This window comes from Pongo pygmaeus, chromosome 10 (assembly GCF_028885625.2).
Source record: "Pongo pygmaeus isolate AG05252 chromosome 10, NHGRI_mPonPyg2-v2.0_pri, whole genome shotgun sequence".
In the NCBI taxonomy this organism is placed as follows: Eukaryota; Metazoa; Chordata; class Mammalia; order Primates; family Hominidae; genus Pongo; species Pongo pygmaeus.
The window spans coordinates 93,438,312-93,450,839 of NC_072383.2; the positions used below are offsets into that span (position 1 = coordinate 93,438,312).

The 12,528-nt window shown below is 41.2% G+C and overlaps 1 protein-coding gene across 3 annotated transcripts in view; it reads right to left on the minus strand.

The window, feature by feature from the left end:
- The window catches only part of NDUFA12 (NADH:ubiquinone oxidoreductase subunit A12), a 41,236-nt gene extending 30,793 nt beyond the window's left edge, over positions 1-10,443 (minus strand). Inside the window, exons 1-3 of one of the 3 annotated variants that reach the window (XM_054444649.2) lie at positions 10,272-10,443; positions 9,416-9,498; positions 807-894 (exon numbers count right to left, since the gene is read on the minus strand). In XM_054444649.2, the coding sequence (XP_054300624.1) occupies positions 807-894; positions 9,416-9,498; positions 10,272-10,357 (257 nt within the window). In that variant the 5' untranslated portion in view covers positions 10,358-10,443. The remainder of the gene's footprint in view (positions 1-806; positions 895-9,415; positions 9,499-10,271) is intronic. The other 2 variants (XM_063646580.1, XM_063646581.1) reach the window with 2 other exon arrangements.
- Positions 10,444-12,528: the final 2,085 nt, after the last annotated feature.

Genomic DNA, 12,528 nt, shown 5'->3' on the forward strand with positions numbered 1-12,528 from the left:
CAGCACTTTGAGAGGCCAAGGCGGGTGGATCACCTGAGGTCAGGAGTTCAAGACCAGCTTGGCCAAAATGGCAAAACCCCATCGCTACTAAAAATACAAAAATTAGCCGGGCGTGGTGGCATGAGCCTGTAGTCCCAGCTACTCGGGAGGCTGAGGCAGGAGAATTGCTTGAACCTGGGAGTCAGAGGTTGCAGTGAGCCAAGATCATGCCACTGCACTCCAGCCTGGGCAACAGAGTGAGACTCTGTCTTAAAAAAAACAAAAAACAAAAAACAAAAAACAGGCCAGGCATGGTGGCTCACACCTGTAATCCTAGCACTTTGGGAGGCCGAGGTGGATGGATCACCTGAGGTCAGGAGTTCGAGACCAGCCTGGCCAACACAGTGAAACCCTGTCTCTACTAAAAATACAAAATTAGCCAGGCGTGGTGGCTCATACCTGTAGTCCCAGCTACTCGGGAGGCTAAGACAGGAGAATCACTTGAACTCAGGAGGCGGAGGTTGCAGTGAGCCAAGTTTGTGGCACTACACTCCAGCCTGGGCGACAGAATGAGACCCTGTCTCAAAAAAGAAACAAACAAACAAATTTAAAAACAAAACAAAAATTATCCGGGTGAGATGGCATGGGCCTGTAGTCCCAGCTACTAGGGAGGCTGATGTGGGAGGATCACTTGAGCCTGGTAGGTCAAAGCTGAAGTAAGTCATGATCGTGTCACTGCACTCCAGCCTGGGTGACACAGTGAGACCCTGTCTCAAAAAAGAAAAAAAAAAGAAAGACAAATAAAATAAAATGTTGTCTTAGCTTACCATTCAGGAGGCACCATGCTTCCATCCACATCCCAGAATGTGTTTTTGCCATTCATTTCAGTAGTATATACAACCCATCGGTGACGGCCTGGGTGGGAAGATGAACATTTAAAAAGAAAAACTTTTTTTTTTAAAGCATAGATGCATAATATCAAAGAAGACAACCTTTTTATCAAGAAAAGACTTTTTGTGATCTTATATAAGAGAGCTATTGGAGGAATAACACCCTGGATGAATTCGTGAAGGCAAGCTCCAGGACGTGTGTGGCAAACTTTAAGCAGCAACCTGCAGCAAGGACTGAGATGATTCACTGCTGTGGGTGGGACTCAGGCCTTTCCCACAGAGGAGAATCCTTGCTTCCCTGCCAGCTCCCCACAGAGGGAGTAGCAGGCAGGATAGGAAAGTGTGTTCCCAGATGTACAGGGTATTCAGAAAAGAAAGTGCTCCTCTTGAGACTGGGGTAAAAACACATTTGCAGCAATCATACTTGAATTCTATATCTCCACAGAAGTATTTTTTTAAAACCACCTTAGATCCTTTTGGAAATTTGTGAATTATACACAATAAGCAAACATTAGAAATGATAGTTAGGTACATAGGACAGCTCATGTCATCAAAATAATATGGCTGCACTCCTCATTTAGGAAATTTCTGGGCACTAGTTGAGGGGCCTAACCACTATTTATTTACACTATTGGGTCCTTAAACTGAGCAAAGACTTGGGCTTTGTCACTTATTATCAGTGGTTATTAGGCAAATTTTATGAGCCTCAGTTTCTTTATCTATTAAAAGTGGATGACTATATGGATGACTATACCTACATCTTAGAGTTGCTGTGAAAATTAAATATCACATACATTCACCTAGTTCAGCATCAGCCATATAAGCACATAATACATATTAATTCCTTCTACCCCTTCCTTACTGCTCTTACCTGCCAATAGGGAACACTGAATTCGTTCATTCCTATGATGGACTTTAAACCAATAAGTAAAAGGTAATCTGCATTTCATTTACAGGGTTTTCCTAGGTAAACATATAATCAACAAATATTGACTACTGGTACTTAAACACGACCTCATCTCTTTTTAAAAATACAGATTTCAATCAACATTCACTGCTTCATTTAGAGAAATCAATCTTAAGAATAGCTAACTAAAAGTAAACTATAATCCAATGAGGCAGTGGAATGTGCAGGCAGATGGAGGAGACCTTGGGAAAGGTTTCATAAGTCAAGCCCTGACAATACAGTTAGGCTAGAATGATAGAGGGGGGTCTTAACAATCTCTCTCTCTGTCTGTCTCTCTCTCTCTCTCTGTATTTCTTGAAATGTTAAATGCCTATTCTCAGACTCAGAAATTCAACTTTATTTATTTATTTATTTATTGGAGACGGACTCTCGCTCTGTCGCCTAGGCTGGAGTGCAATGGCGCGGCCTCGGCTCCCTGCCTGCAACCTCCCCTTCCTGGGTTCAAGTGATTCTCCTGCCTCAGCCTCCCGAGTAGCTGGGACCATAGGCATGTGCCACCATGCCTGGCTAATTTTCGTATTTTTAGTAGAGATCAGGCCAGAAATTTATTTAAACATATGAATGTAGTTACAAGCAGGTTTACAGTAGCATCATTCCTAATAGCAAAAAGTCAAAAGCAATCTATGTGTCTATCGATAGTAACAGGATTGAAGAAATAATTGTTCTTCCATACACTGGAATGTTGTGTTGCCATTTTTAAAAATGCTGTGCATTTTTTTTTTTTAAATAAACACTACTGGCTGGGCACGGTGGCTCACTTCTTAATCCCAGGACTCTGGGAGGCTGAGGCAGGGGGATCACTTGAGCTCAGGAGTTCGAGACCATCCTGGGCAACATAGTGAAACCTTGTCCCTACAAAAAATACAAAAATTAGCTGGGCATGGTGGCACACGCCTGTAGTCCCAGCTACTCTCGAGGCTGAGGTGAGAGGATCACTTGAGCCTGGGAGGCAGAGGTTGCAGTGAGCCGAGATCACACCACTGCATTCCAGGTGGGGCAACAGAGAGACCCTGTCTCAAAATAAAAGAATCTTAAATATACATAAAGACTAAACTATTGAAAGAGTTGCAAAATTATAAGGGGAGGGAGCTTTCATACACCAAATATATATACATACATACATATATAGGTATACATACACATACACACACGCACACACGAGATGGGGGTCTCTATGTTGCCCAGGCTGGTCTTGAACTTCTGGCCTCAACTGATCCTCCCACCTTGGCCTCCCAAAGCATTGGGATTACAGGCATGAGCCACCATGCCAGGTCCTAATTTTTTTTAATTAGCAAACATAAGAATATTTCCAATGCAAGGGAGAAAGAAGAAAGGAGGCTGGCTGCAGTGGCTCACACCTGTAATCCCAGCACTTTGGGAGGCTGAGGCGGGTGGATCACGAGGTCAGGAGTTCGAGACCAGCCTGACCAACATGGAGAAACCCCATCTCTACTAAAAATACAAAAAATTAGCTGGGCATGATAGCGCATGCCTGTAATCCCAGCTACTCAGGAGGCTGAGGCAGGAGAATCGCTTGAACGTGGGAGGTGGAGGCTGCAGTGAGCCAAGATCGTGCCATGGCACTCCAGCCTGGCAACAAGAGCAAAACTCTGTCTCAAAAAAAAAAAAAAAAAAAAAAAAAAAAAAAATTAAAGAAAAGAAGAAAGAAAGGAAAGAATGTAATGTTATAGTTTGTAACAATACAGTGAGAAGTAGAAAGAATAATTACCCCAGGTTCTGCCATTAATTACTTGATTAAGTCTCTTTGGTTAAGATACTTCCTTGGGCCTCAGTTTCTTCATCTATAAAACAATAGTTTTTAGACAATCTCTTGAAATCTATTCTAGGTCTAAAATTCTGTGATTTATGGGAGTATTAAAAATATCATAACTAGGTGTGACAGTATGTGCCTGTAATTCCAGCTCCTCAGGAGGCTAAGGGAGGAGGATTGCTTGAGCTCAGGAGTTCAAGACCAGCCCAGGTAAAATAGTGAGACCTCATCACTCACACACACACACACACACACGCATGCACACACATAAATACAGAGTACATAAGATGTTTACTTCTTATAGACCAACATGCATCCAAAGCAACCACACATGGTTTACACATTCCTGAGAAATATTCCTAACTACTCAATGACTTAACTTCTTCATCTGTAAAATGGGGGCAGAGGAGCACAGAAGTGCCTATCTCAAGGAGACGTTGCAGATTAAAGTAGATAATGTATGTTTTTGTTTAGCACAGCACCTAGCACATGGTAATCACTCAATAAATGCTAGGCAATTATTTTTTCACATTATACAGTGTTTCCCTGGATGAAGATTAATTGCTTTTTCCTCTTTGATACTCTTCATCTCAATCAAGAGAGTATTTTTTTATTATTATAAAAGTAACAAATGCACACAGGAGAAAATTAAACAATTCAAGAAGGTACAGGTTGGGTATCTCCAATTCCAAAAGCTCCAAAATCGGAAACTTTTTTTGTGTGCTGGTATGACACTCAAAAGAAATGCTCATTAGAGCATTTCAGATTTCAGATTAGGGATGCTAAACTGGGACGTATAATGCAAATATTCCAAAATCCAAAAAAAATCTAAAATCTGAAATACTTGTGGTCCCAAGCATTTTGGGTAAGGGATACTCAAACCGTAAAAATAATAATAGCAGTCACAGTGCTGATATTTATTGAGCACTTATTATGTGCCAAGCATTAGGCCAATGGTTCTTAACAGATGGAAATTTTGCCAAGGGGACATTTGGCAATGTCTGGAGACATTTTTGGTTGTCAGTCAGTGCTGCTGCTGCTGGTCATTCTATGATGCACAGGACAGCCCCTCACAACAAAGAATTAGCTGTCTCAAAAAAAGCAAACTACAAACCAATATCCCTGATGAACACAGATGCAAAAATCCTCAACAAGATATTAGCTAACCGAATCCAACAGCATATCAAAAAGATAATCATATATCATGATCAAGTGGGTTGAATACTAGGGATGCAGGGATGGTTTAACATACCCAAGTTAATAAATGTGATATATCACATAAATAGAATTAAAAATAAAAATCATATGATCATCTCACCAGATGCAGAAAAAGCATTCAATAAAATCCGGCATTCCTGTATGATAAAAACCCTCAACAAAATTGGCACAGAAGGGACATACCTCAAAGTAATAAAAGCCATATATGACAAACCCACAGCAAACATCATACTGAATGGGGAAAGGCTGAAAGCATTCTCCCTGAGAACTGGAACGAGACAAGGATGCCCACATTCACCACTTCTATTCAACATAGTACTGGAAGTCATAGCCAGAGCAATTGGATAAGGGAAAGAAATAAAGTGCATCCAAATTTAAAAAGAGGAAGTCAAACTGTCACTGTTTGTTGATGATAGGATCATATACCTAGAAAAACTTAAAGACTCATCCAAAAAGCTCCTAGACCTGATAAATAAATCCAGCAAAGTTTCAGGATACTAAATCAATGTATACAAATCAGTAGCACAGCTATACACCAACAACGACCATGCTGAGAATCAAATCAAGAACGCCATCTCTTTTACAACAGCTGCAAAAAATAAAATAAAATACTTAGGAATATACCTAACCATTGAAGTGAAAGATCTCTACAAGGAAAACTAAAAAACACTGCTGAAAGAAATCACAGATGACCCAAACAAATGGAAACATATCCCATGCTCACGGATGGGCATAATCAACATTGTGAAAACGACCATATGGCCCAAAGCAATCTACAGATTCAGTGTAATTCCCATCAAAATACCATCATCATCCTTCACAGAACCAGAAAAAACAATTCTAAAATTCATATGGAACCAAAAATGAGCCCACGTAGCCAAAGCAATACTAAGCAAAAAGAACAAATCTAGAGACATCACATTACCCAACTTCAAATTATACTACGAGGCTACAGTTACCAAAACACTATGCTACTGGTATAAAAATAGTAGACCAATGGAACAGAATAGAGAACCCAGAAATAAAGCCAAATACTCACAGCCAACTGATCTTCAACAAAGCAAACAAAAACATAAAGTGGGGAAAGGACACTCTATTCAACAAATGGTGTTGGAAAAACTAGCAAGCCACATGTAGAAGAATGGAAGTGGATCTTCATCTCTCGCCTTATACAAAAATCAACTCAAGATGGATCAAAGAGTTAAATCTAAGACCTGAAAACATAAAAATTCTAGAACATCACATCAGAAAATCTCTTCCAGACATTGGCTTAGGCAAGAAGTCATAACTAAGAACCCAAATGTAACAAAAACAAAAATAAATAAATGGTACCTAATTAAACTAAAAAGCTTCTCTTCAGCAAAAGAAATAATCAGCAGAGTAAACAGACAACCCACAAAGTGGGAGAAAATATTTGCAAATTATGCATTAGACAAAGGACTAATATCCAGAATCTACAAGAAACTCACACAAATCAGTAAGAAAAAAAAATCTCATCAAAACGTGGGCAAAGGACATGAACAGACAATTCTCAAAAGAAGATATACAAACAGTCAACAAACCTATGAAAAAAATGCTCAACGTCACTAATTATCAGGAAAATGCAAATTAAAACCACAATGAGATAGTACCTTACTCCTGCAAGAACACCCATAATTAAAAATGCAAAAAATAATAGATAGTAGTGTGGATGTGATGAAAAGGGAACACTTTTACACTGCTGTTGGGAATGTAAACTAGTACAACCACTATGGAAAACAGTAAGGAGATTCCTTAAAGAACTGAAGGCAGAACTACCATTCGATCCAGCAATCTCACTACTGGGTATCTACCCAAAGAAAAAGAAGTCATTACATGAAAAAGACACATGCATACACATGTTTACAGCAGCACAATTTGCAATTGCAAAAATAAGGAACCAACCTAAATGCCCATCAATGAATGAGTGGATAAAGAAAATGTGGTATATATACACCATGGAATACTACTCAGCCATAAAACAGAAAGCAATAATGGCCTTTGCAGCAACTTGGATGGAGCTGGAGGCCATTATTCTAAGTGAAGTAACTCAGGAATGGAAAACCAAATATCATATGTTCTCACTTATAAGTGGGAACTAAGCTATGAGGATGCCAAGGTATAAGAATGATATAAAGGACTTTGGGGACTCAAGGGGATAAAAGACTACATACTGGATACAGTGTAACACTGCTTGGGTGACAGATATACCAAAATCTCAGAACTCACCACTAAAAAACTTATCCATGTAACCAAAAACCACCTGTACTCCAAAAACTATTGAAATAAAAAAAAAATTGAAAAGAAAGAATTATCTGCCCCATAGTGTTAACACTGCTGAGGCTGAGAAACCCTACATCACGGTAAGTTCCTCTCATTCACTTTTCATCTTTTAATACAGCTTTATGAGGCACATATTATTCTTATTCTACTTTACAGATGAGAAAACTGAGGGTTAGGGAAGTTAATTAAGTTAACCAGGTCACAAAGTTATAAAGTGGAGGGGCAGAATGTTGAATCTCTATCATCTGATTCTATGAGTTTATTGAGTTTCCTTCCAAAATTTAACATGCACACAAAAAGCATGTATTTTCTCCTTTTCAGGATACCAAACATTGTTCTGCAACTGGAATTTTTCTATATTACACACATCTTTGACATCTCTCTATATTAAATTTATAGGTTTAAATCATTCTTAACAACAATGTATTACAGCACACGTATACATATGTAACAAACCGGCACGTTGTGCACATGTACCCTAGAACTTAAAAAAAAAAAAAAAAAAAGTATTCTAAAAAATGTTTACTTCATCAGTATCCAACTTACGCACACTAATGTTGCTTTTAAAATTTACTAGCACAGTGGCTCATGCCCGTGATCCCAGCACTTTGGGAGGCTGAGACAGGAGGATGGCTTAAGCCCAGGAGTTCAAGACCAGCATGGGGAACAAAGTGAGACCCCATCTCTTTAAAAAAATTAAAAAATTAACCAGGTGTGGTGGTGCATGACTGTGGTCCCAGCTACATAGGAGGCTGAGGCAGGAGGAAGGCTGGAACCCAGGAGGTCATGCCTGCAGGGAGCCAAGATCACACCACTGCCTCCAGCCTAGGCGACAGTGAGACCCTGTCTCAAAATAACAACAATAAAAACAAACAAAAATGCTGTGGCCAGGCACAGTGACTCACACCTGTAATTCCAGCACTTTGGGAGGCTGAGGTGGGAGGATCACCTGAGCCCAGGAATTCAAGACCAGCCTAAGAAACATAGCAAGACCTCGTCTCTCCAAAAAAAAATTTTTTTTAAACAATTAGCCAGGCATGGTGACACATGCCTGTAATCCCAGCTACATGGGTGGCTGAGGTAGAAGGACAGCTTGAGCCCAGAAAGTTGAGGCTGTAGTGAGCCATGATCGAGTCACTGCACTCTAGCCTGGGTGACAGAGCAAGACCCTGTCTCAACATTAAATAAATAAATTTTAAAAATATAATAAAACAATGCTGTGATGCGTGTTTGGTTTGCAAGAATATTTGTAGAATTAATTCTTCTCTTTTTTTTTTTTTTTTTTTTGAGATAGAGTCTCGCTCTGTCGCCAGACTGGAGTAGAGTGGCGGGATCTCGGCTCACTGCAACTTCCAACTCCCTGGTTCAAGCGATTCTCCTGCTTCAGCTTCTCAAGTAGCTGGGATTACAGGCACACGCCACCACGTCCAGCAAATTTTTGTATTTTTAGTAGCGACTGGGTTTCACCATGTTGGGCAGGATGCTCTCCATCTCCTGATCTCGTGATCCGCCCGCCTTGGCCTCCCAAAGTGCTGGGATAACAGGTGTGAGCCACCGCGACCAGCCGAATTAACTGTTAAAAGTGGAAGTGCTGAGACAAAGGATATGTGCAATGTAAATTTTTACAAATGTTACCAAATTATCCCTCCAAAAAGACTGCATTAACCTATATATGGTTTTGCCCACATTGGGATTTATCAGATTGAAAAATACTCAAGGCTGGACGCAGTGGCTCACGCCTGTAATCCCAGCACTTTGGGGGGCCAAGGCGGGTGGATCACGAGGTCAGGAGTTCAAGACCAGCCTGGCCAATATGGTGAAACCCCATCTCTACTAAAAAATACAAAAATTAGCCGGCCATGGTGGCCTGCGCCTGTGGTCCCACCTGCTCAGGGAGGCTGAGGCAGGAGAATCGCTGGAACCCAGGAGGCGGAGGTTGCAGTGAGCCGAGATCGCGCTACTGCACTCCAGCCTGGCCAACAGAGCGAGACTCCACCTCAAAAAAAAAAAAAAAAGAAGAAAAACACTTCAAAATTTGATAGGTGAAAAATATATAACACTGTTTTTAAAGTTGCATTTCTGTTGTTACAAGTGAGAATGAACATTTTTCCATACCTTCATTGGCTGTTTACTTTTCTTTTTTCTGTAAACTATCTTTTTTCATTTTCTATTGAGTTTTTCATCCTTTTCCAGGTGTTTTGTAAAAGCTCCTTGCATAATATGGAAAATAGACTCAAATCAAATCCAAATCCCAATCCAATTATTCATACTAAAAAATACTGCACTCACCAAAAAATTGCTTGTTGTCTTCATAGTATTTGTTTCCATATTTGTCTTCCCCTACTAATGTACCAACCTTCGCATCATTTGTCCTGTGAATACCCAAAAGAAAACAGACATTTTAGAATGATTCTTAGTTCAAAACATAAACGGAAATAAAGTGAAAGTAACAACTTTCAGACACAAGGGCTGCTGCATCAACTAGCAAAATGAAGAAGTGCTGGGGATGGGAAAAGATGAATTGACAACTGATGTGCCCAAATTACACTAAAAATATAAATGTAGTCTCTTCAGATTACAGGACTACTTGTATCTACTATCCCTCAGCCAGGAGGCACTGGAATTAGCAAAACCTTTAGGAAATCAAAAAGCCAAAGTATTTCATCTTCTTACAATAATACGAAGGTCTCCAGGCTCTTTCATTCCACTCTGGGTCTCCATTTAGGTTTCCGCGAAACTATGCTGCTCGTGGGATCAGTGAATGTCAGGAAGAGAAGGGACCATTATTATTACCTTCAACGCCTTACAGACAGGGAACTGTACGGCAGTGCAGGGAAAAAAACTTTACCAAGGTCACTGAGTTAATGTCTTGTAATGCTCATTACTCTCCAGGGCGTGGGAAAGGAGAGGAGCCCAGATGCCCTTGCCTCCGTGTCACAGCTCGGACTCTACAGATAGCTTCGGTCTTGTCTCGGGGATATATGGGACAGAGACCAGCCTGGGGGTGGCAAGGCAGAGATTGGGGCGGTTGTCCTTGACAAGAGCTGTGGATTCTCCAAGGTGACCCGAGCCAGGGCCCCCTTCCAAGAAATCAGCCAGCGAAAGTCCAGCGCCAGAGGCCAAGAGCATGGCTCTGGCCGCCTACCTGAAAAAAACCCGTAGATAGCCTCGGAGACCGCCGTGGCCGGTGATCCGTTGCAGCCCGCGTTTCAAGACCTGCACTAACTCCATCTTGCCCCGCAGGCCCCGCCTCCCGGGTGCGCCAAGCAAAACCCACCGGATGGAAGCTGCCACTCAGCCGCAGGAAGCCCACGCCCAGAAGGTTCCCAAGCGAACGCCTGACGTGGTGGCTCTGCGCGTGCGCAGACCTAGGTCTTCCCTACGCGGTCATGTTCTGGCTTCCCAAGTAGGCAGAATTGGTTTCCCCTGGAAGCAAAGGTACCTTAAAATTTAGAGTTTTCAGAGGTTAAATGTAGAAGGCGGGCATATGCTGGAAAGCTCATCTAGACGAGGCTTTCTCACACGGGGATTCCTCCTTTGGGAATTTCAGTTTCCTCATCTAAAAATAATTGGCTCTGGTGGGCGCGGTGGCTCACTCCTGTAATCCCAGCACTTTGGGAGGCCGGGTTGGGAGGATCACTTGAGCTCAGGAGTTCGAGACCAGCCTCGCCAACACAGTGAGACCTCTGTCTCTACAAAAAAAAATTAAAAATTGGCTGGATGTGGTGGTGCGTGCCAGTAGTCCCAGCTACTCGGTAGGCTGAGGCTTAGATGGGAGCATCGCTTGAGCCTAAAACATTTCAGTATTACTTCATTTGTTAACCACAATTCTTCTACAAAGAGAAACCTCCCTTCAACTATTTGGCTCCTGAGATACAATTAATGTAGGAAAGGCAGTATAGGTCCTTGATTCTCTTACTTTGTTTTTTTTTTTTTTTAAATTTTAGAGACAGGCTCTCACTCTGTCACCCAGGCTGAAATACAGTGGTGTGATCATAGCTCACTGCAGCCTCAAACTCCTGTGTTCAAGCAATCCTCCCATTTAAGTATGTGCCACCACCCCTGGCAATTTTTTTTTTTTTAAGAGATGTGCATCTTGTTATGTTGCCCAGGTTGGTTTTGAACTCTGGCCTCAAGTGATCCTCCTGCCTCAGCCTCTCAAAGTGCTGGGATTACAGGTGTAAGCCACCACACCCAGCCGATTCTTTCCCTTATGTATGTTTTCAAAATAACAATTTAGTTCCCTAGCTTTTTTTTTTTTTTTTTGGTAGTGGTGGTTAAAAACACAAAATATAAAAGTTACCATTTTAACCATTTTTAAGTGTACAGTAGTGTTAACCACATGCACATTGTTGGGCAACAGATCTCTAGAACTTATTCTTCTTGCAAAACAGAAACTTTATATCCATGGAACAACTTTTTCCTCTTTCTCCATCCCCTGCCAACCACCATTCTACTTCTGTTTCTAAGAGTTTAACTGCTTTAGATAACTTCATATAAGTAGAATCATGAGGTGTTTGTCTTTTAGGACCTGGCTTATTTCACTTAGCATGATATCCACAAGGCTCATCCATATTGTAGTATATGACAGGATTTTCTTCTTTTTATAAATGTTGAATAATATCCCACTGTATGTATATGCCACCCAGTTATCTGTCCATAAACATTTCTGCTGATTCCGCCTCTTGGCTATTGTGAATAATGCTGCAGTGAACACGGGTGTGCAGATATCTCTAAGATCCTGTTTTCAGTTCTTTTGGATATATACCCAGAAGTGGATTGCTAGATCATATGGAAATTTTATTTTTTATTTTTATAGGAATCCGCATACTGTTTTCCATGGCAGCAGCACCATTTTACATTACTAACAACAATGCACAAAGGTTCCAATTTCTCCACCTCCTCACCAACACTACATATTTTCTGTGTTTGTTTGTATGTTTGTTTGTTTGTTCTGAGACAGAGTCTAACTCTGTTGCCCAGGCTGGAGTGCAGCGGTGCGATCTCGACTCACTGCAACCTCCCCTTCCCAAGTTCAAGTGATTCTCCTGCCTCAGCCTCCTGAGTAGCTGGGATTACAGGCACCCACCACCACCCCTGACTAATTTTTGTATTTTTAGTAGAGACGAGGTTTCACCATGTTGGCCAAGCTGGTCTTGAACTCCTGACCTCAGGTGATCCACCCGCCTTGGCCTCCCAAAGTGCTAGGATTACAGGGCTGAACCACCACGCCCAGGCTGCGTTCATTTGTTTTTTACAGTGGCCATCCTAATGGATGATGAGGTGATACCTCATTGTGGTTTTGATTTGCATTTACCTGATTACTGATGTTAACCATGTTTTCATATGCTTGTTGGCCATTTGTATATCTTCTTTGGAGAAATGTTTATTCAAGTCCTTTG